General features: G+C 59.5%; 1 protein-coding gene across 5 annotated transcripts in view; it reads right to left on the bottom strand.

Moving 5' to 3' along the window:
• Positions 1 to 23,530, bottom strand: part of PHLDB1 (pleckstrin homology like domain family B member 1) — a 43,211-nt gene that overhangs the window by 9,437 nt on the left and 10,244 nt on the right. The window contains exons 5-19 of one of the 5 annotated variants that reach the window (XM_068988325.1): positions 20,701 to 22,046; positions 17,889 to 18,170; positions 17,329 to 17,469; positions 17,083 to 17,220; positions 14,359 to 14,487; positions 13,843 to 13,998; positions 11,162 to 11,272; positions 10,902 to 10,991; positions 6,332 to 6,472; positions 6,041 to 6,143; positions 4,586 to 4,880; positions 4,400 to 4,490; positions 2,890 to 3,036; positions 1,080 to 1,196; positions 718 to 820 (exon numbers count right to left, since the gene is read on the bottom strand). In XM_068988325.1, the coding sequence (XP_068844426.1) occupies positions 718 to 820; positions 1,080 to 1,196; positions 2,890 to 3,036; positions 4,400 to 4,490; positions 4,586 to 4,880; positions 6,041 to 6,143; positions 6,332 to 6,472; positions 10,902 to 10,991; positions 11,162 to 11,272; positions 13,843 to 13,998; positions 14,359 to 14,487; positions 17,083 to 17,220; positions 17,329 to 17,469; positions 17,889 to 18,170; positions 20,701 to 22,046 (3,390 nt within the window). Of the gene's footprint in view, positions 1 to 717; positions 821 to 1,079; positions 1,197 to 2,889; positions 3,037 to 4,399; positions 4,491 to 4,585; positions 4,881 to 5,284; positions 5,561 to 6,040; positions 6,144 to 6,331; positions 6,473 to 7,828; positions 7,970 to 10,901; positions 10,992 to 11,161; positions 11,273 to 13,842; positions 13,999 to 14,358; positions 14,488 to 17,082; positions 17,221 to 17,328; positions 17,470 to 17,888; positions 18,171 to 20,700; positions 22,047 to 23,530 lie in introns of those variants that run through there. The other 4 variants (XM_068988326.1, XM_068988327.1, XM_068988329.1 and 1 more) reach the window with 4 other exon arrangements.

The raw sequence follows: 23,530 nt of genomic DNA, 5'->3' as shown, positions 1-23,530 counted from the left end.
CTCTTTACCCTCTGCCACTGCAGCCAGCAGCGTTCCAGAAAGGCATGCTCTGAAGCAGAGAAAGAATCGACACAGGGCAGACCCCCACCAACCCATGACGAACATGGATACAGATCAGGAGTAAGAAGAACTTTGGTTCTGAGCTCCTGAGATCTTAGGATGGGGTTGTTTCTGCAGCACAGCCCAGCCTGTCCTGATGAGGCTATGATATAACATTCTAGCCTCCAAGTGGGAACTGTCCAGAGGGAACTCCAGGGCTGGGAAACCAAGCTGGAGGCTGGGTGCAGAGTGCTGAGAGAGCAGGACAGCTGGGGAGTGCTGCCCCCAGGCATGCTCAGCTGCTTATCTCAGAGTCTCTGTGGGAACTTGCCCAAGAGGGATCCACAGGACTCCATGCACACACAGCATCTGGGGTGCCCTATAGCACCCCCATCATTCTTTGTTCACTGTTTGTGTCCCAGCAACAGGCTCCAGGGGAGAGGGTTGTGGCCCCCTTGCTTATCATCAGAGCCTAAGATACTTCCTGGGACTTACTAGATGCTCAGTAATACTGCTGGAAAAAAAAATGAATGGTTGAACAAATCAAACGAGGTGAGCCTTGTACATTATCAGAGAAAGGAGAACAAGACCCAGCTCAAGGCCCTGGCCCCCACTTGGAAGCTTCTGGGTGACAGAGCCCAGGGGTCCTAGCTCTGGGGCAGTCTAGGGGCAACTCACCCACGTAATAGGAAAGGGTGCGCTTGAGCCGGTCAAAGACAAACCAGCGCTTCTTCCATGACTTGATCTTGCCGCCCATCTTGACCAAGTAGCCACGGCAGACCTGGTGGGAGGCAGGGGTGAGGCAGGACCCAAATGCACAGCCCCCTAAACCTTCTTCTCTGAGCAGCAATGTCAGCCCATCACCTGCGCCTATATTCACAGCGGGGCTGTCCCTAGCATCTCTTCAAGCCAGCATGCCTGTCCCGGGACAGAGACCACTGGTATTAGGGCAGGAGCTGAGGCCACTCTTCCAAGGACCCAGGAGGCTCTTCTGACCGTGGGGTCCCCACCAAGCCCCCCAGAGCTCCACATGCCTGTACCTTGCTGCTGAGCACCACGTGCAGACAGGTATCCACACCGTGGCCTGACGACTCGATGTGGGTCTTCAGGTCAAAGTCTTCCTTCCGGATTGGCAGGTAACGGGTCAGGGGTCGTGCCTGGGGACAGAGAGCAGGATGAGTCGGGGCTGTTCCCTCCCTTGTCATTCCCTTTCCCAGGCCCCTCGGCTTCAGTCCTGAACCCCTACTCTGTCACTCTGGTTTCATGGGGCTTTGGCCCAAGCAGGGACCTGGTGCGCCTGTGCTGACTCCAGCCAGGCCTGGGCAAACTGCTGAAAGGCGCTATGCCTCAGTTTCCCAGACACAGCCGCCCCTGTCCTGTCCCTGCCCCTCCTGTCCTGAATGCAACAAAGCAAAAGAATGTGGTCTTGGAAGAAAAGCCCAGTACGAAGCCTGGCCTTCCCAGGGGGGCCTTTGTTTGGGTCCTCATGTGTAAACAAGGGCTTTGAACTAGACCATCTCTGAGGTCTGTTCCACCTCAAAATTTCTGATTCTTATCTAGAATTTTCAGTCAACAGGAATTTTTTTCCTACTCTTCATTTCTAGGAAGAATGTTAGAATGCTATGAAAAGGAAATACCATAGATTATTTAAAGAAGAAACAAAATGTTCAACTTTCTGGAGGTGCCCGGAAATGATGAGCCGACTCCACCGGCTTTCTCAAAGCTGGTGGCCTCTGCAGCCCCACCTGAGCCCCAGGGCAGGGGGTAGAGAAGTTGAGTCCCTGAGAGACCAGAGACAGGAAACGGGAACTTAGGCATACAACGATTCCAAGCACCGAGGCGAAACTCCCAGAGTTTCTCATCATTTCTGAATTCTCAAATCAGACAATCTAACCCTTAGAATTTATGTCGCTGCACCATTAGGAAATCAAGGAGCTGCGATCACTGGTCACTGTGGGGTAGGACCCCCCACCCCTGGGGAGGCCCATGGAGACCCCACAGGAAGGGATGGGCCTGTCTGAGTCTCACGGGCTCTCCCGCGGGCCCAGGATCTGGGCCTGGAAATGCAGGTAGATTTTCCTGCCTAACCTAACTTCTCCTTCTGCCTTCAACTCTTCTGCTCAAGGCTCCCAGGTAATGAAACACACCCGGGCTGGATTCTGTGTAAGGATGGGGTTCTGGTCCCAGGGAGAAGCTGCTACAATTCTCTTTTGGAGACATAAACCACAAGTCAGGGTGAGTTCAGCCGCTGGCAGTGGGGCCGAGAGCCGAAAGGTCTGGTGCAGTGAGGCCAGGACAGACACCAAACACTCGGCGCAGGAGGGCACGGGGATGCAGGAAGGGACATGGGGCAGACCCACGAGGCCCCGGAGAGAGGCCGAGGGGAGACCCTGATCTGGACACAGCTCCCACCTCTGGAAGGCCTGCGCAGACCCTCATCTCTACAGGGTGGCCTGCCACACCCCCACAACCCGATACACACACACACACACACAGACACACACAGACACACACACAGACACAGACACACACACAGTCACAGACACACACACAGTCACAGACACACACACAGAGACACAGACACACACAGACACACACAGAGACACACACAGTCACAGACACACATACACACAGACATACACACACAGACACACACACACAGACACACACACACACACATACCGGCCTGAACAGACCCTAGTGGGTTCTGTTCTTTAGGGCCAAGCAAGTCGCAGGTAGAATCCTGCTTGGGCAAAACTTCCTGGAGAGAACAGGCTCCACCGCCCAGCATGGGTACCCTGGGCTATCCAGACCCCTCCACAGCCCCACCCCAACCCCACACCCACTCACCTGCGAGAACTGCTTCTCCCGCATCTTGACCTCCTTCTCCACGAGCTGCTGCCTCCGGGCGCTCTCGCTCTGCAGCCTTCGTTCAACCTGCTCCCGCCGCCTCCGCTCCTCCTCCAGGGCCTGCCGCCTCAGCTCCATCTCACGTTCCTGCACCCAAGGCTGGGGCTCAGTGCCCACGGCTGCCCTCTTAACTCCAAGCCCCCAACACCCCTCCTTGGGCCGGGCCAGAGCTACAGGAGACACCCACCTCAGAGGGCAGCCTGGTTAGAGGGGCCGTATACTCCAAGCCCACCCTCCTCTCCAGGGACAGTGCTGACAAGAGTAAATGCTTTAAAGTGAGACCACCCTGCCTTCAAACCCTGGTTCTACCACCACTGTGAGCGCCGGGCCCCGCCAAACTCCCTAAGCCTCTATAAGATGCGGCCAAGAGTGCCTACTCCTTTGGACTGTAGGGAAAACTAAATGCAATCGTGTAGGTAAATGTCCATCACTGATGCTGGCAGGATGGCAGCACTCAATTAAAGAAAAAGGGGAGGGGCTTTTAAAATCTGTATCTGAATTCCTAGGACATGGGTTATTGAAACAACTTTTTCTGACATCGAATGGATTCAGCAATCCTGCCCTAATCACTAAGTGAAGGCCCTCTGAAACTCCAAACATTCACAGTTGACCTTCAAATTTTATGGAAAAAAAAAGAACTTATGAAAGCCATTATCAAAAGATTTTAAGTCATTAAAACAAATCATTAAATACAGAGCACATAGGTGATGTTGTATGTCTTCAATACCGGTAACAACCTTCACATGACTAACTCCCATCTACCATTTCTTCCCAGCTCAGAATTTAGAGAAATCTCCTTTTTCTCCTTTTGCCAAGAGATGTTTGCAAATGTGCCCTCCTTTCAAGGGAGTTTAAGATAAAGAGGCTTTCTTTCCCGGTTGGTCTCCTGCTCCCAGGGCCCCACTCTCCTCTCCAGACACAGAGAGAGCCCCGGATAGTAGAGACCGAACGTCTTCAGGATTCTTTATTCAGCCTCCTCCCTGGGCACGGTTTCCCCAGCCTGGCTGTGTCCCAGCCCAGGTCCACCGGCAGGGACTGTGACGTGCCTGCAGCCAACACCTCTGCTCTGGCTTGGATATCTGCCTTCTCTCTGTCCTCATCCTTCAAGCCCCAATTCCCAACCATCTCCAAAAGGAGTGACCTGGCACTCAGGTAGACAGGCATCAAAATTTTCTTGGTGGCCAAAGGTCCCCAGAAGCGAACAAAGACTGGAAGTTCCCGTGCAGGAAATTCACAGCTGGACAATGGTTACCGTGCTCCTCCCCTTTTCCTAAGGGCTGTGAAACTTGTCATCTTGCCAAGCCTCCTGATCCCCAACTTGAGGAACCTAGGCTTGGAAAACACTCTCTTCCTCAGGGACTGTGGCGAGAACAATGTGGGGAAGAGGCCTTGGGAGGGGCGGAGGCCCCCAGCGGGCAGAGGGCAGCCCCAGGGCCCAGGTCTGCCTCACCCTCGACTCCATCAGTCGGCTCTTCTCAGCGTGAGCTTCTTTCAGCATCTTCTCCATTTCCTCAATCTTCCCCATGTCCAGGCCGCTGGCACTGGGGAGGGAAGCGGGGGAAGAGGCAGCTGGTAGAGGTGGAGGCCCCGGCGTGGGGAGGACAGAGGCCACACCCATCAGCAGCCGGGCCGGTACCTGGACATGTTGTCGGGGGAGCAGACAGAGTTGCCCCCCGTGGAGATGCTGGTCTCCATGCTGTCGGAGCTCTCCAGGCTCAGCGTGTCGTAGGCGTGCTCACCCTCCTCACCTCTCTCCCGCGAGGCCGGCAGGTGGTGCAGGATGGAGTGGTGCATGAGCGGCGGGAAACCCGCAGGCCCGGTGGGAAAGGGCGCCGCCCCGTGCAGGGCGTCCCACTGGCACTGCGCCTCAGCCGCTGCCTTCTGCTTCAGCTCCGCCAGCCGCCGCCGCTGTTCCTCGATCACCTGCTGTCCTGCGTGTGTGTGGGGGGGGATGGGGGATGTCACGGTGGGCACCCCACCCAGCCAGGGAGGACACCAGCAGCGCTACAGACAGAGGGAGGCAGCGAGCGGGGATAGGTAACACGGAGCAGCCCCCTTGCCCCCCACCAGCTCCCCGAAGCCCCCGCAGCTCTGGGTCCAGCTGCCCTGGCTTCATCGCCCGCACAACTGACCACAGCCGTGCAGTCTGGCTTCAGCATCCTCACCGCATGCTGAGTCCACACGGGGCCCCAAACCTGCCCAGGGGGCGCCCTGGTGGCATGATGGCCCAGTGGCTCCAGCTCACAACCCAGGCCTGAACAGGTGGGCAGGGCGCATGCTCCCAACCCTGCTGCTGGGGGGAGGAAGGGGTGCCGGCAGCCCGAGCACCCTCATCAGTGCACACCCCGCGGCAATGCAGAAGCAGGAGCGCGCAGGAAAGGAGGGAGGGGAGAGAGGCGGAACTCCGCTGCGGCAGGAGAGCTCACAAGGCCAACCCGACACCCCAGCCCAGCTCAGCCTGGGGGTCTTGCCCGCGGGCAGAGGGGGCCTGGGCAGAATCCATCATGCGGAGGTCCGGGCAGGGGTCGCCCGGCCAAAGCAATGCCCTCAGTGACCAACGCTCTACCTGCTGGGTCGTCAGTTGGGAGGGGCTCGGCAGGAAGCGACTCGACTGGAGTGGGGGGCCCCCCGGGCAGAGGGCAGGGCAGAGACACAGAGGGGATGAGAGGAGAGAGAGGCACAGACATGGGCTTTCGAAACAACCAAAATGCACACGAGCAACCGGCACTCCTGGGTGTTCCCGCGAACTAACATGTTAGGGAAGCACTCCTGGAGGTCGTCAAGTCCAATCCCCTGCCTCCAGACAGGGCAATGTCTAGTTCTACTCAGGTCAACAAGCACTCCCCTTACTTGCTGGGCTCTCTAGAAAACATGCCACAGCCTGGCTACCCTGAGTCCCCTGCCCCTTAGCCTTTGGATAAACCTCCAGGAGTCTTTCTTCTTTAGGTCTCTAATCCAGATCCCTTTTGCTCCCCATGTAAAGGGAACATATCCTGGGAAGGGTGTGGGCGTGGATAAGCTAGGGTGACAGGGTGTGGCGGATGTCCAGGGGCCCTGGGACAGCAAGTGGGCTGGCGTGGCGGCCACTCACCCTTCTGCTGCAGGGCCAGCTGGCGCTTGGTCTCGATGTCCTGCAATGTGGCTGCCAGGTTGCGAGGAAGGCTGCTGGTGCCGTTCTGGGCGAGCAGGGTGCTCTGTGGGCGGCGGGGGGCGGGGGGCGGGGCGGCAGAGGAAACGGGGCACTGGGACCTGAGGCTCAGAAGACACCCGCCCACCCACAAGGCTTCGTGGATGGCTGTGGTCCCTCCCCAGTGTGGCCATCTCCAAACCCATCCCCCAACCACCACCACCACCACACGCAGCCCACCCACTGTTCTCAGACCTTGGGTGAGGGGCTTCGGCCCAAGGTAGCCACGCTGAGCTGGGAGGAGGAGGAAGACGAGCCAGAGGAGGAGGGGAGTGGCCCACTGCGGGTGCGGGGCAGGGGGCTGGTGGCCTCGCTGTCCATCTTGGAGCGGTAAACCTGGAGGGGCGAGGTGGCATCTGCTAACGGACCTCCGGCTCCCCCACTGGGCATCACTCCCATGGCACCGAGCGGGCTGGGATCCAAGGTGCCCAGCACCAGGCCCCTGAGGCCTCGGTCTCTCGCTGACCACAGCACTGAGCCTCCGGGGCCAGCCCAGTGAGCAGACGTTCCTGGCGGCTGCCAAGCCTCCTTTCCAGGCTGTTCCTCCTTGGGGCCAACCCCGCATGGTAGAAAGGACTGTAAATCAACCCACATGAGGAGTTCACACCGACAGGCTGAGTTCTAAAGGAGGCCGCCTGGAGGCCAAGGCTCCCTCTGGTCCCAGCTCTGCCAACTAACGGTGTAGGTGACCTTGGGCCACGCACCTCCCCACTCTGGGCCTCGGCCTCCTTATCTGCAGAAGGAGGGGGCAGGGCTAGGCTAAATAACTGCCAGCCTCTCGGCAGTCTTTGGAGTCAGGAACCCTGACTCTCCGTGTTGCCCCTGCCACTTCCTAGCTGTGCGGCCTTGGAGAGATTACTTATCTGCTGTGGGCCCAAGTGCTTGATCTGTGAAATGAGAGTTCTCGTTATCTACCTCAAAGGCCTGTGGTAGAGATTACGTGAATCAAAACATGTAAAAACCTCAACCCAGCTGGGCACAAAATAGAAGGGCCATGCCAACACCTTCTAAAGGGAACGTGGAATTTCAGCTGAGACCGGTCTTCGAGGTGCCATGTCTTCACTCTAGGAACAAATCTTGAGTGGGCGGGGGCAGGGGATTGATCAGGCACCGTGGCCGGTCACTGGAGTGGAACCTGGGGCAGAAGACTGCCTGAACACCCTGCCCCACACCACGGTCAGCAGCTTGCTTGGGGCTCCAGTAGACCCCTCATGGCGACTCTGAGTCCGGGGTATGAACTCAAGGCCGTCATCTGAGAGTCTCTGACCCACTCTCTCCTGCCTCCGAGAGTCATCCCTGGGGACACCAGGAGAACAAAGACTGGCGACTCTCCCAGGACACACAAGTGCCAGGGGCAACAGGCTCAGGAGCGTGTGAGGACTGGGCGAGAAGCTCCGGGGTGAGAGCTGCCTAGGACAGAGTGAGCGTGCTGAGTGCCGCACAGGCCCTGCCGCTCGCCGAGCTCCCTTCCGTCGGACCATCCAGCGCATCACCCTCGGATTCGGGAGGCTGGCCCTCCGTGCCCCAAGGGCCAGGACGGCCGCCCTCGAGGGGACCCTCACTTCCCTCTCGGGGTCCAGAGGCCCCTGCTGCACCGGCTGGATTAATCCCCCATCATCTGTGCGGCTGAAGGGTCTGAAGGAGGTACCCAGAGCTGAGAGGAGCAGGGCTGGGCAGTGAGGGAGGGGTTACCTGCAGCTGGCGGGAAGCTTTGGCGGGCAGAGGCGGGGGGGAGGAGCGAGGGGAGGCGGCAGCGGGGCCCGTCCCCAGCCCGGCCATCAGCTCCTGGTACCACTGCTCTAAGTCTACTGCGGGGAGCAGCAGCTTCTCCATCTGGAGGGGGGACGGGGGAGGAGGACGGGGGGACGGGGTTGGGGAGCAAGGACGGAGAGGAAAAGGTCAGGAAATCAAGAAACGAGGGGAGCGGAGAGAGGAGGAGGAGGGAGGAAAGGGCAAAGAAAGGGCCAGGTCGGAGGAAGGGTAAAGGCAGGCCATTATGGGGAGACAGGAAGGCAAGGGAAATGGGGAGGATGGGAGAAAGGAGAGCACAAAGAGAAGAAAACACAGTGAGAAACCGTTGCCACGAACGTGCTGAAGGCAAAGAGAAACGGGGCACAGCTCCCAGACCACAGACACGGACTACGCCAACCACGAGGCCAGCCAGCCGCAGCCCGCCCGGCACACAGCGCGCCCCTGGGGCTGGCCGAGGGCGGAGACACCACTGCGTGGGGGGCAAGCACACACAGAGCCACACCGCGAGTGGGCTGCACGGGCGGCAGGGACACAGACCACCAACCTGGGGCGAAGGCGTGACAGAAGCGAAGGAGGAGGAAGAGGGCAGCGCGGGAGGAAGGCAGGTGGTGGGAATCAGGTCCTGGGAGGCAGGGGCCCAGGGAGGCAGGCCCAGCGCAGGGGCCGTGGGCACTGGCGAGGTGCCCCACATCGCCTTTAGCTGCTCAAGCGTCACGTACTTGGGGGAAGGCCGGATGCGGGAGGGAATACAAGAGGTTAATGGGACTGGAACCCAAGAGGTGGCCCTGCCCAAGGGTAGGATTCAAGCACGGAGCCAAGGAGGCCTGCAGAGCCCGGGAAACCCAGGGTCTTCTCAGCAGGAGACCCTTACACTGGAGCGGAAGGCCTTCCCTCCTCGAGCCCTCAGGAGCTGAGAAAGCAAGAGAGGGAACCGCTCCCAACTCCCCTTATGCCAGCGGCCCTTCTCCGTCACTGCTGAAAACAGACCCTGCTGCCCACCCCCTGCCCCACACCCTGGGGAAACACAGGGCACCCGCAAGCAGGCCCGTGGGCACAGGTGGGCTCACTCGGTGGCTGGTACCTCACTGTCGGGCAGGGGCTGAGCGAGTGCGCTGGGGGAAGTGGCAGAAGCATGGGGGTCCAAGCGGGAGCTCAGGTGGAGAACCTCTGCCAGGCTCACATACTCCTAGGGCGCCCAGTGCGAGGGGAGGGACGGGCAGAGAACAGGTTAACAGGACTCCGCCAGGCACCAGACACCAGACACCACACTTCATGCCAAAGAGCCAACACTCCATTCCACACAAATCCAAGGCAGGGGTGGGGAGCTCACTGTGGCCACAGAGGGCTGTCAGGGGGGTTGGGGGGAGGGCAGAAAAGGGCAGGCAGAACTATCTGAAGTCTTTTTTTTTTTTTTTGGCCACACTGCACAGCTTGTGGGATATTAGTTCCCTGACCAAGCATTGAACCCACAGCCTCAGTAGCAAGAGTCCTGACCACTGGGACTTCCAGAGAAGGCTCTTCTTGACCTCCACTTATGAGGCTGCCCTGGCATCCAGGCCCCAGTGGGCCCCCTGATTACCCATTCCTGGGTTTGCCCTGGACGAGGGGTAGATGAAGAAGTCACGAGCCCACCGGGGATCAGGACCCAGCTCCCAGAGAACCCTTCTGTCTCCAACACCTTGGGCATCCCCAGTGGGGCACACACATGCACTACTGAGCACCAGCCACACCATCCCCATGGGTCCTCTGGAGGCACCACGAGGGCCTGAGCAAGGTGGACCCTGAGAAAGAGACCTGAGCAGGGAGCAGTTACAAGCCCAGGCAGATAAACAGGCCCACTGTGCAAAGGCTAGGACTTGGAAAGATGCTCACAAGGTAGATCATGGGTTAGAAAGACACACACTGCCGTATTCCCTGAGCATATCCTTAGAATCCTGAGTTTATCCAGGTCTGGGGAGCACAGCAGGCACCCAAAATGCATGTGAAATCAAAGCCCAGGATCCTAAGCCTGCCCCACCCAGGGGAGCCCACCCTGGTCTAGCTCCAGAGGCAGACTGTCCTCCAGGGGTCACAGAACAGGAAAATGAGCTGGAAGGTCCAGTGTGTTGTGGCAACTGATGAATGGCATGCTGAACATGTGCAAACTGATGCTCTGATTTTTGCATGAGCTGCCCAGGCACCTATGGAACCACAAACTCTGGCCAAAGGATTACTGCCATGTGCCCTTCAGTGTGGCCAGTGGGAGGAGTCGCGGGCAGAAGCTCATCAAGCAGGCAGACAGGCAGTGAGCTGTGATTACCTCTTGTGCTTTGAGGCAGAGCTGAGTGGAAGCAGGTGGGATTAAGGGAACAGAGGAGGCCCCAGCCTGAGAAGACTCTGGGAAGGGGCCCAGAGCTGCCGTCCCCAGCCCCACCTCTGAGGACTCGGAGATGAGCAGGTCAGCCTACAGAGAGGGTACGGGTGAGGGGCCTCGCCCCTCACACTCAGCCCAGCCACCCTACCTGAGGCCTAACTTGCTTGTGCAATGAGGCGGAAAGCCAGGCATGAGGTGGGACCTCACACGCCAGGCGTGCAAAGACTCAGGGAAGAAAGGCTGAAGGAGCCTCAATGCCCACATCTGAGCCCACAGCCCAGCTCTAGACAGAAGCCCAGGGAGCTCCAAGATCAGGACCCCGAGATCCATACACTTCCCCTCAACTTGGGTCTGCCCGGCCCCATCCTGAGCTGCCATCTTCCCCACCCACAGCTCCTGAATCCCCCAGATATATGCAGTCACCCAAAACGGTAAGATCAGCAGGCTCCTGGGAGCCAGAGAGGTAGATGAAAAGGAGCAGCTGGCGGCCATGGAGGATCCGATCCCAGACCTCAGAGCCATTCCTGCTGCATCTCTCCAGCTCAGGAAAACGTCCCCACACTAGACCTCAGCCCCTGGGGCGAAGGTGCCACATGTTTCTCCAGAGCCTCCCAGGAGACCCGTGGGCTCATGAGGCTGGGGCTGACCCAACCACATTACCTCTTTGAGGGTGGGCGTGGTCTTCGGGAAAGGCCGGCCGCCTGTGAGCGAGTGGTATCTTCTTTCCAGCATAGCCAGTTTCTCCTTCTCCTGCAAGTCCAAAGCGGCAGAATCAGGAGTGGGAATGAAGCAAGGAGCCCCAAATAAAGGGGGATCCCACACGACTGGCCAGTCTCCACCCAGCACCCTGCACTCACCTCCCACTCCCCCAGCCCCGCACCGGCCCTCCTCCCCCCTCACTCCCAGTCTGACAGGGCTACCTTCTGCAGCAGCTGCAGGGCGGCATTCTTATCCCGGGCTAGGCGTTCAGACTCCTGCACAGCCTGGGACCGGATCTGCCCAGCCTGACTGTCCAGGACCACCAGGCGCTCCTGGAGAGGATGGGAACAATGGGTGAGGCAGCCCAAGGTGAGGCCTGGCTGTCTCTCCTGCCCAGAGGCCCTGGGCTTGGGTGAAGGGAATCAACCAGCACTTCCGCTCAGCCACTCACCCCCAGAAAACGCAGGCTGCTGTGGTCAGCTCCTCCTCTTACCGGCCACCAGGCATACCGGCCAGAACTAAAGTTCCCAAACCCCTCATCCCCCGGCCCCCAGAGTCAACAGGTCCTGAATCCTGGAGATGCTGAATGGTCCTGCACCCGACCCCAAGCCCCCAACCCACTGCCACCACACCAAGCCAGGCCCCCTGCTTTCCTGGCCTCAACTTTTTTCACCAGCCCGTTTCCACTCTCTTACCTTTCTGATCCACCCCACAAACAGCTTCCTATAATGGCCTTTGAGGTTCATTCGTTTGTTTGTCTGAATTTTCTAGCCTTTTTGGAATGTGTGTTAGTTGCTCAGTCGTGTCCAACTCTGCGACCCCATGGACCATAGCCCACCAGGCTCCTCTGTCCATAGAATTCTCCAGGCAAGAATACTGGAGTGGGTTGCCATTCCCTTCTCCAAGTGATCTTCCTGACCCAGGGATCGAACCTGTGTTTCCTGCCTTGTAGGCAGATTCTTTACATCTGAATCACCAGGAAAGCCCAGAATGTATATTACGTGAATAATTTTCTTTAAATCCATGAATAAGGGTAGATCAGTTTTCTCAAAATCTTTCAGCGACTTCTCACTAATCACAGGATAAAGCAAAAACCCCTCGGCCAGCACTCAAGGGCTCCTGGACCTGGACCTGCTTTCCAGCCTCCCTCCCACCCTGAGCCCTTGGCATGCCCGCAGCTTGGCCCTGTTGTACCATTGGCGGTTCAGGTGTCCACTCCCAGGCCGGCCTTATACAGTGCCTTTTTCCAGGAATGCTGCCCTGTCTTCTCCACCCATTGGGAGCTTACTTCTCCAAGACCAGACCTAACGCTGTCTTCTCTCCAACATCTCCCCTGATTATCCCTCAATTTCTTTGCCCCTTGCTCTATGCTCAAATTATTCCATATCACCATTTGCCTTGGATTACTGTTGCTGCTGCTGCTAAGTCACTTCAGTCGTATCCGACTCTGTGTGACCCCATAGATGGCAGCCCACCACGCTCCCCCGTCCCTGGGATTCTCCAGGCAAGAACACTGGAGTGGGTTGCCATTTCCTTCTCCAATGCATGAAAGTGAAAAGTGAAAGGGGAGTCGCTCAGTCGTGCCCGACTCTTCGCGACCCCATGGACTGCAGCCTATACCGGTGAACATGTATCTCTCATCACCACCATCCCACCCTAGCTGTCTGATCCAAGGACAAAGTCAGTGTCTTTTCTGTCTCCATATCCCCAACAGGGCTTACTGTAGTGCCTGGCTCAACAATCTTGTGCCAAGGGAATGAAAAGATATTAAGTGAGAGAGAAGGATGGGGGCTAGTAGAAATGAGCTGTGTTTATCCCAGGAGGCCTTCCTGAAAGAGGAGGCCTTAAACTAGCACCATGAAGAGCAAGACATAGGAGAGAAAGGAGGGAAAAAGGGAGCTGTACTAAATCTGGGGTCAGTCCAAGCAGACTGAAGCAGACCAAGTGGTAATGGGGCAAGATCTGCCATTTACTGAGAACCTGTCAGGACCGAAAAACACTGGTAAATGCTTTGCATGTGTTACTTCACTTAACTCTCTTATGAGGCAGGTGCCCTTATGCTCATTTCACTGATAGGTAAATGCATTTGTAAAGCAGAGCAGCTCAGGGAGAGAAACAAGGGATCTGGACTCAGGGGGAAGTTCAGTGACTCCCCCACTTTCCACCAAACTCAGACTAGCCATCAAGCCCCACTTTTTGACACCCTTCCCCCAGTCTCACTGCATTCACCTCCCACCTACCCTCTCCAGCCTGGCAAAGTGCACATGTACACAAACACACCTGGGCCCCCCGAGCCCGTCTCCTCACCCACATCTTCCTAACTCTTGCTTAACACATCCTCATCCATCACCCTGTCCAGGTCTGGCTGAGATCAGGAGTCGATTTTATAGCAACTAAAGCACCAGACTTGACCAAGACAGTTGCGATACCCAAGCCCCTTGTTTCACAGCTCAGCTGAACCAGGGCTGAGCTGTGACTGGAACCCAAGTGATGCCTTTCTAGGACCCCGGGCTGGCTCTAATATCCAGATCTCAGGTCTGTGTCCCAGCACTTCAGCATCCGACGAGAGCGCTCCACAAGCGGTAGCTCCTCCTCAGCCCCTTCCTCCTCGTCCTCCATCTCCATCTCTCATTTCCCGGCCCAGCCAGTGCCCAGCTCCGAATGTGAGCCCCATCCACCTTCCACGGGAGGGGGTGAGGGGGCGCGTGTCTGAGCTTCTGAACAACGGCTACTGTTGTTTCCTGAGTGCTTACTATGATCACCACATCCTATGCTGTTTCCACATACATCATCTCCTTTAATGCTCACAAGAGCCTGTTATTCTTCCTGCTTTACAGAGGATGAGACCGAGGCTCAGCCAGGTGAGGTCAAGCCGGCAGTGCCCGGGATGCGGCGGGCGCACCTTCCTCTTGGCGATGCTGCGGAGCAGTTCGGCCTTGCTCCGGAGCAGCCCCTGGCCCGCCAGCTCGCGCTCCTCCTCCACGCGGCTCTCCCGTTCCAGCTGCTGGAACTCCAAGTCCTCGAAGAGCTTCGTCTCCGTCTCCAGGGCCTCGGCCTCCTTGAATGACAGTGACAAAGGGGGTCGGGTGGTGCTCACGATCCCACTCTGCGCCTGGAAGGCCAGGCCACAGAGGCGAGAGATCTGGGGGCTGGACCCGGGGAAACGGAGGAGGGGCCCTGCCCCCACCCTGTCTTCTTTCCTCCGCTCGGCCCTGCCGCTTTCCCGGGCAGCGCGGCCTGCAGCAGCAGAAAGGAGAACCTCCATCCCCAAACCCCCATCCTTCCCTGTCCCCTCCAAGCCACAGCACCGACCCTGGCGTCCGGCAGGTACTGCAGGGCCCGGGCGCTCCCGGCCCACCGCTCCTCTCTTCCGGGCGGGCGGCCCTCGGGGGCGGGGAGGGGGGCTGGTGAAACTGACCCTTCTCAGCTGCTCCTGTAACTGTTCCCGCACTGACTCGGGGCAGTTATCGAGCTGCGTCTGGAGCTCGGCGTAGAGCGCCTGGCGGGCCTCCAGGTGCCTCCGTCCCGCGGCCAGCTCCGCCCTCTCCTGGTCGCCGGAGGCGGAGGGGGCGGGCACAGGGGAGAAACAGAACACACACTCCTCAACTCCGGCCCTGGGCCGCAACGGCGCGGGGCGGGGCGGGGCGGGGCGCGGGGCGAGCGGGCGGGAGCAGAGAAGGCGGGGTGGGGTGGGGGGGAGCAGCAGGATCGGAAGAGGAGACAGCCAAGAGGAGGAGGTGCAGACTGGGGAAGGCAAGGAGCCGGGGTGCGAGACCGGACTCAGGTGCAGGCGACGGTGTCCGAAGCAAGGGTGTGGGTCCGGGCAGAAATGTTGGTCTCTTGGAGTCCCCTAAACTAGAGAGGTTTGGCGAGGGGTGGGTCCTACGAAGAGGCCCTCTGTTTTCTCTCCAAACCGCTCAAAGCCAAAGCTGGTTCCACATCACAAACCTGGAGCCTTCAGCTCCTGCCCCTCCCCTTCTCCCACTTGCCCAGAGACCAAAATTTAGCCCTGGAAAAAAGGGGTAGAATTGGTGAGGGTTAAATCCAGGGGTTGGGTGTGAATTGCGAGCCGAGGATGTTAAAGCTACGGCAGTGCAGCGAAGGGGACCCCAACCCAACCCCCTTAGCCTCCCCCACTCCTGCCCAGGGTGGGGGTGGGGTGCTGGCTCTGCAGCCTGAACTTCAGCAGGATGAGGGTTGCAATTAGTTCGGCCGTCGCCATGGTAATAGGAGCCCCAGGAGTGGGTACAGAGAGGAGGTGGATGGCTCTGTCTGGGGTGAGATGACACCTCTGAGGGCGGGAAGGGGGATGAGGGGAGGGGCTGGTGAGTCACCCCCTCCGAAGGACAGGCAGAGGAGAGACTGTGATCACGGATTCCAAAGCCAGAGTGGGGCCATGGGCTGGGGCTGGGGCTGGGGCTGGGGCTGGGGCTGGGGCTGGGGCTGGGAGCGGGGGCGGGGGCGGGGGCGGGGGTGTGTGTGGGGGTCAGCTAAGGGAACCTTCTCCATTGCTGCCACCGTGGCTACCACCATCTCCAACACCACCACCACCTCAAATAACTGGGCCCAGAGAGAAGGCAAAGTCCACACCTCCAGGCAATGCCAGGGCAATGAGAAATGAGGCTAGCAGGTTCCTGCTAAAATGCTGAGCATCACCACAGAGTCCTCCTGTTTCCTCTACCCACCCCTCTGATCCATGAGGTTCCCATCCCCATCCAGAAGAGGGGGACATGATCAGGCCAGTTTCTGAGATCCAAGCACTTCCCCAGGCTTGGACTCAGCCTACGATGCCCTATAGGGAAGAGGCCTACCCCTTCTTCCCACCCTCTGGTTGGAGTATCTGCAGTTGGGAAGCCCCAGAGGAAAACTCAGAAGGGTAGCCACTGGGTGGCAGAGAGCCTCCCCGGCCATGGCACCACCACTGACCTCCTTACCCCTCTGCTCAGGAGGGAAGACAGACGATGGCTGGAACGCAGCCTGCCTTCCTCTGTGCAGGAAACTGCCAACAGGCCATGGAGGCCACACCCTGGCTTTTCCAACTGAGAGGAGGTCTTCAGGCTGAGAGGCTCCTCAGCCAAGCCAGCCTCCCCCAGTCTTGGACCCCTCCTGCCAATGCCCCCTTGAGAAAATTCAGCTGCACCCGCTGTCCGTTCCTTTCTGATCAAAACCCTGGGGTCCCACACCAAGAAAGGAAGGAGGGAACATTAGATGGGAGAGGCCAAGGGCACACAGGTGCCCATGGAGTTAGTGCAAAAGCAGGCACGGCTCAGCCCTGCCTGGGTGGGTGGCACTGGCAGTTAGGGGCATGCGGAGAGCCCAGGACAGTGATTAGAGAGGGCGTTAGTGCAGGCCTGGTTGGTAAGCATGGAGTTAATTTGGCACAGAATTTGGGAGTGTGGTTTTGGGGGCCAGAGCCAAAGCTCAAAAAATAAAAAAATTAAAAAAGGATGGGAGGGTCAACGAATTTTTAAGAGCTTCAAAATTGAGGGGCAGGAGGAAGACACTCTCCAAAAAATCCAGAAGGAAAATTAATTCTTGGAAAAATACTGTCAAGTCCAGAAAGTGGTGGCCCCTCTCCACTTCGGAGCTTTTGGCACGTTGTTGGACATCTTGGGAGTGGCTGGCACGGCCCCTGTGGGATGGAGCGGCCCCTGCAGGCTGGCAGGAAATCTGAAAGGGGCAGGGTCAGGAGCTGGGACCCCCTGGGATGGGAGGCTGCAGATCCTGAAGGCTCAGGGGAAGCAGAGACTCGAGGGCCCTCTCCCAAAGTTCACGTCCTGAGTCCCAGAGCCCTGCTTGGAGGGGATGTCCTCCAATGTGGGGACTGGACCTGAATCACTCCCCAGCACCGGTCCCCTGAGCAGTGCTCACCACCCAAGGGGCTTCGACACTTCCAAGAAGGGGCACGGAGGGCCCAGAACGGCAGGCACCCAGGCACCCAGAGGGAGAACAGAAACCCAGGCAGAGGAGACCCCAGACACCAGCCCAGACCCTGGCAGCACCCTCCACGCTGGTACTTTCCACTGAAGACAAGGCCCCCTGCCCCTGTGGGATGGACAATGAGGTAAGGGGTAAAGAGCCCCTCTCCTCCTCTCCCAGGCCGCTGGCGCCCGGCATGGAGCCAGGCCAGGTTGTGGGTTACCTTGTCCCTCTCCTTCTGGATGCTCGTCTCCAAGGTCACCAGCTTCTCCTGCAGCTGGTCCACCGCCTTCTGCTCTTTCTGCAGCAGCGCCCGCTCGGCCTCCCTCTCCCCCTGCAGCAGCGCCCGCTCCATTTCAGCCTGCAGGCCACAGCAGGGTCCATGTCAAGGCCACTCAGGGCAGCTCAGGCCATGCTTGGGGTGATCACCGAGCCTGGGAGGAGTCCCGCCCAGGGCCCTTGCTCTCACCTCTCGGGCCGACTCCTGCAGCTGCTGCTCCAGCTCCTTCACCCGGACTTTGAGCTGCTCTACTCGCCCCAGCACCTGAGCCCGCTCCTCTTCCAGGGCCAGCACCTCTCCCTGGAGCTTGGCGCCGGGGGCATCCTCGTGCTGAAGGGGAGGGGGGCCGTCAGCTTGGGGGAGCCTAGAGCCTCCCAGGACGAGACTAAGAAAATGGATCGCTGTGTCTCAGGACACTGAGAAGGAGCAGCTGGACTGAGAGGAGGAAATTCCCCTCCCTAGAAGGAGAGCAACACGGCTCGGCTACAGCGAATAACGACTCAACACTGAGAGCCAGGCCTGGGTGGGGCCCGAGGAAAGGTAGGTCATAAAGCCTATTTATGGCTTGGGAGACTCATCAGCACCTGCCACTCTTCCTTGCCTCCTCATTTCTACACCTTGCAGCCCTGGGTGTCCCCGACTTCCGCTACTGCCCCCTCGCAGGGCCTTAGTACCCACCGCGTGCCTGCCTCCTCGGCCCCCAGCCCCCAGCTACAGACCAGGCGCTCCAGCCCCCCGCTGGGTCCCACCTCCTGCTGGGTGCTCTCAGTGCTGCTGCACTCCTCCTTGAGATTCTCCTCGTCCGAGCGCTCCACACTCTCCCACAGGCGCTGGGCGGCGCCTCCAGGCTCCTCGCTGCCGCGCCCCAGGGCCCCAGTGCCCACCGCGAGGCCTCGTGAGGGCCTCCGGCCGGCCAGGGCCAAGGCTGCGGCCGCCTCCCCTATGCTGGGCAGCTCCCCAGCCTCAGGTCCCCCGTCAGCCCGGCTGTACTCGGCGCACAGGTTCAGGATGGTCTCCAGGCGCTGGCGTTCCTGGGAGGGCAGACAGAGCAGGGCATGAGCGGACGGTCCTGGGGCCAGGAGGCTGCCCAGAACCAAGCTCGGCATCTTGTCAGGAGCTTGGATGCGGTTGCTAGGAGCTCAGACTCAGAATCAAATCAGGAGAGACCTGGCCCCAACGTCTGGGGAGGCTGATGGAGGGAGGGCGGGTGCCCCCGAGGCAGGCGAGGGGAACCAGGCTGTGTGCCCCCTGCCCAGGTGACCAGCAGCTCCTGCCTTCCTGTCTCCCTTCTCATTCTGCCCCAAGGTGGGTTTACAGGGACACACTCAGGAGCGCACGCTGGTGAGCACGTTCTCACTAAAGACCATGGTGAGAAAACAGACAAACACTTCAGGTGTTCGTGCTGACACGGATACACGTTGATCCAAAGACACCGGGACCCACAGAGACACCCCAGCACAGCAGCACTGACACACAAGGACACAGCATGAGCCCCGGCCTGCAGCAACAGGCAGGCGCACACAGAGACACCAGCCCTGACACGCACGGACGCACACTGGCACACACTCACATGGATAAGCACAGGCTAGCACACAGACAGGTGGGCGCCCACACAGATGCGGCTGGAACGCAGACGCGGGGGCCCACAGGGGCCTGGCACGGTGCACACAGCGAGGCGCTCAGTGCACGCACACCCTGCCGCGGCCCTACTCCCGTCTCAGCTCCCCGCCACCTCCTGGCAGCTCTCGGCTCCCTGCCAGCACGGGGGGCTGCTGCCCGGGTCCCTGGCCCAGCCACTCCATCTGCCCCGTCCCTGTACAAAGCCCACCCAGACACCTCCCAGGGCCCTTGGAGGTGAAGACGGGACAGTACAGGCACGCCCCGTCTCCCACTCATTACACCCCAGACTTGGCGCCTCCCCCAGGCTCCCTTGACTCCCTGGCATCCCACCACCTCTGGTGTCTCTCACCACGGTTTGGTCAGGACCCCCTGAGACACTTACCCAGCTTCCCTCCTGCTGCTTGCCCAGTTCCATGGCACGAAAACCAGGAACCGAGTCTCAGCACCCAGGAGGCTGGGCCAGCGCCCCCGCCCCTGCCCCAGGACACAGATAAGCAGCCTGGTTGGGGTGGGAGGAGCAGGGCAGGCAGCCTCCAGATTTAAAGTGGCAGGTGGGGCAGGTCAGGGCTGGTGAGGCACCTGGGGGTGGGGTGGCGCGGTGGCGGGAAGGCTGAGTGGAGTTGAAGGAGGCTGGGCCCACCACTGCCTGCGCCAGGCTCATTGTCCCCCTTCCAGGATGAGACCCCAGGGCGGGTCTAGCATTCTCGTCTAGGCCAAGGCCAAAACATAGAAGATACGGCCATGGAAGAGACTGGGGGGCCCTGCCTCATCCTTCCCCGACGCCACCCCCCCAACACACACACCGTCCCACACCCTCACCTCACCCAAAGCTGTCCCAGCCTCTTTCTTCCAAAAGGGCTCCAGACAAACCTCCTCTGTTCTGACTCTCCTCCTTAAACCAATCCTTGGGTCCCAGGGCCCCAGGGACCCTGCCCTCCTGCTCACAAGGGAGAGAGGGCAGGAGCTATTTCCCTGTGCATCTGCTCCAGGGTACAGACGACAGCCAGAGCCCCCATGCTCCCTGTGCTATCTGGGGAATCCCAGCCCCCAGCCAGCTCAGATGCCATCTCCAGGACAGCTGCCCAGAGCCACACCCAGCCCCCAAATACACCCATGCATGCATGTGTGCGCGCACACACACACACACACACACACACACACACAATTACTATCACACAGACTGGCCACGGATCAGCCAGGGCTGCCTATCGTGTTTTCTGCTTCTCCCCCCATCTCCAGATCCTGCATAGGCCAAGGTGAGCAGCTCCCACCCACTGAGAGAGGCCAAAGAGAAACAAATGGCAGCCCACTCCAGTATTTTTGCCTGGAAAATTCCACAGACAGGTAGTCTGGCAGGCTACAGTCCATGGGGTCATAAAGAGTTGGACACAACTGAGCGACAAAATGACCACAACAACAAAGGGAAGCAAGAAAGAAGGACCAGAGGCTTTTTTAAAGAAAAGCCTGGAGAAGACAGGAGAGAAAGACAGGAGGTATGGGTTCCAAGTCCAGTTCTGCCAGGATGTGCTGTGTGACCTTGAACAAATCTACTCCCCTCTCTGGACTCAAACTTCTAATCATTAAACCCTGCGTTCTCAAACTGAGAGGTACAAAGCTTCATCCTAAACATGGTGTGTTTTCCTAGAGCTTCCCTGTATTCCAATAAATCACATGAAACGTTAACTTATACATGAAAACAAACACTGTGTTACAGAATAAATGAAAAGTTAGCATGCATTTGAAGTAAGGCCTTAGAGACTTCAAAGGAAGTTCAGGGGACCAAAGCTTTGGCATCCAGGTCACTGCGCTGTATCCTGGAAGTGGAGAAGCCTGGGAAGCCCAGGCTCTGTCCACATGCCCCTCCCTCCTTGCCAGCCGGCCCGCCCACACTCTGGCAGAGCCCCTGTCGTGATGCCTACAGCCTCCCTGGCACGCGCTCACCAGCCTCTCCATCTCCTGCTCCCGAAGCCGCTCTTGGCGCTGCCGCCGATGGTACTCCAGGAGGTCATCCTCATTGTCACTGATCTCCGTGATGCTGTTTTTCCGCTCCCGGGTGACAGGCACGCGCAGGTCCCCGCTGGAGAGCTTCCTCTGGGCTCGGGGGCTCTGGCGGGGTGAAGCCCCAGTCAAGGAGCCCAGACTGTAAGCCGGGCTCAGCCTGCCGCTGAAGCTGCCCTTGCGGGGTGCTAGGGACTCTCCGAGTGTGGGCGAGGGGCTCCGTGTCCTACGGCCCCGGGCCCCCAGCGTCAGGGAGAAGTCCTCTGGTGAAGCCCCGTGGGCTGCCCAGCGCCGGGGGCGGGGGCTCTCTGCCACTTCCCTGGTTAGTTTGGGATCTGGGGCGGTCCGGGGGGGCACAGGGGAGAGAGCCCTGCGGGACAAAGATGGGCTCAAGGGAGGCAGTTCTCTCATGCTGTCCAGGCCCCGCCGGCCTAGGCGGGGGCTCTCTGGAGGCTGCAGGGTGCGTGTGGCTGAGCCATCCGAAAATGTTCGGCCCACCAGCTGGCGTGAGGGGCTGGTGGTCAATACCCGCTCAGCGCCTGGCAGCTCCCGGAAAGGGCTGGGAGGGCGGTCCTGGAGCGTGCCAATCTTGTTTCGGGGAGCAGGGACTGGCGGCTGGAACTTGGGGCTGCCAGGAATGCTGGTGGGCGGGCCCCGGGCACCTGAAGCCGGGTATTCACTCAGGCTGATCGCCACCACGGGCAGCTGCCCACCCGGCTGTGGGCTCTCTGTGGCTCTGCGGGCTTCGGCCAGAACAGTGGCTGCAGGACTGTCTGTCAGCAGACCTCGGAGACCAGGGCTGGGAGGCCTCTCGTGACCCCCCTTCCTGCCCAGCCGAGGGCTCTCAGAGGGGCGAGCGCCGCTCGGTCGGGACTGCGGGGGCTGCAGGGCCAGATGGTAGCTGGAGGACCGGGCGGGCACCAGCGGGGGCAGGGAAGGTGCTGGTTCCTGCCCACTCGGTGAGTGGCTGGCACAGCTCCCACTACTGGCTGGCGAGGAGAGTGGAGAGAAGGCCGGAGAAGTGTTCTCATAGCTGGAGCCCACAGACATGGCACCCGGGCTGGTTGGGGGGGACAGCAGGTAGCGCCCGCCATTGGCCATTGGTGAGAGTGGGGACGTTGCGGCAGGCTTCTTGCCAGCAGCTCCAGGCTCCTCTAGCACCAGTGAGTCCATGATTTCCTGCAAGTCCTTCTCAATAGAGCTCACCAGGGAACTGTGGCTGCCACAGGCAGAGGGTCCCCGGGTTGCATGCTGTGGGGTGTGGTTCCCATTCACCAGGCTTTCTGATTCTGTGAAGGGAATGCAAACAGCCTCAGGCCCCATCTTCACCTCCTGGGCCCTAGGGAGCTTTATATACAAAAGAGCCAGCGCCCCCCACCTCCTGCGAGCAGGACGGGACTGCCAAGGCCCTGGAAGAGCAGCCCGAAGGCCCTGGAAGAGCAGCCCCTGCACCACCTTCCCCAAATCGCCTGCCCTTGGTTCTGCCTTCTCTAAAAGAAGAGGGCTCTTCCGGCTCTAACATTTTATGACTTAGGACAGAGCTGGCAACAGTGCCAGGCACTTTTAGGTTCCTCCCCGTCTTGGTTTCCCCAGCCTCCTTGACCTCTCCCTCAGAAAGGCAGGCACGCATTCTGCAAAGAGCAGCGGGGCATGCTAGGGAGCGGGCCAGAAGTTCCAGGGGGTCCCCGTTTATTAGGACATTAGCGCCTCCCAACACGCAGTGGAGACCCAGGAAAACACACACACACACACACACACACAGCCTCCAGGACTGGGTGACGGTATGTGCGGCAGCACTTTATCCAATCAGAGGCAAGGGAGGGGCCTGGCCCTGAAGGCCAGTTCCTGGAAGCCAGGCTGGCCAGCAACTAGATGCAGCTCAGGGCCTCCAATTAGACCATTAAGCCACACCAGCAAGAGCCTGCTTTTGCCCTGCCCCAGCCCTCGTCAACCAACCAGGAGTCTCTGGAACCACTGCCCCAAACAGCTGAGGGAGTGGCATGACAATCTAAAGTAAGGTAAAGCCACCCAGGGAGTGGACTGGGAACCCAAGCTTCTGAGCCCCCAAGGGCCTAGTATACAGGAGGCAGAGGAGAAGGGAAAGCCTCCGCAAGCCTGAGTCTGGTCCAAAATTATGGGGGCTGTGTGGGACCAAGGAAGAGGAGTTGCCATGGATACTGGTGATCCCAGTGACCACCCATCTTTCCTCATACCCCCAGGCAATCCACTGAAACCACTGATGCCAGCCCACTAGATGTCCCTAACACACATGCCCACCTGTCCCAGCACCACGATGATCCCTGTCACCCCACAGCCATCTGAATGCCTGTGCAAAGTCTGGGGTGGCAGGCCTATGGGCAGCCTTCTGGTCTGCACCCCACCCCCAAGGCAGCTGGGCTGAGTGGGGGGCTGTGCTGGTTCCTTGGGACAATCACCAACTCTCCTCTAGGGATCAATAATTCACACACAAAGTGCAGCTGCTCCACTGAGTCATCAGCTGGCATGGCATGGCATGGCCTGGGGGTGGGGCAGAGCCCAAAGATACGATCACAAGCAGGTGGGAAACCCCCCCCCAGAGCTTACAGCATCTCAGTCTGATGCTTCCTTCTGCCCCCTCAGGCCGCCCTCAAGGGTGAGGATCCCTGGTGGTGACATATGAGGGTTAGGGTCCCAGACACTGAGGTGACACCGTCCAGGGCAGTGGGACACAGGCTGGCAGAGGCCCCCCCCCCCATCCCTCAGGCACATGATTCTCCTCAGTTCCAGCCAAGCA

The sequence above is a fragment of the Capricornis sumatraensis genome, chromosome 16 (genome assembly GCF_032405125.1).
Source record: "Capricornis sumatraensis isolate serow.1 chromosome 16, serow.2, whole genome shotgun sequence".
Taxonomy (NCBI): Eukaryota; Metazoa; Chordata; class Mammalia; order Artiodactyla; family Bovidae; genus Capricornis; species Capricornis sumatraensis.
The sequence above is the reverse complement of the archived record's forward strand: the minus strand, read 5'-3'. Positions and strand labels throughout refer to the sequence as shown.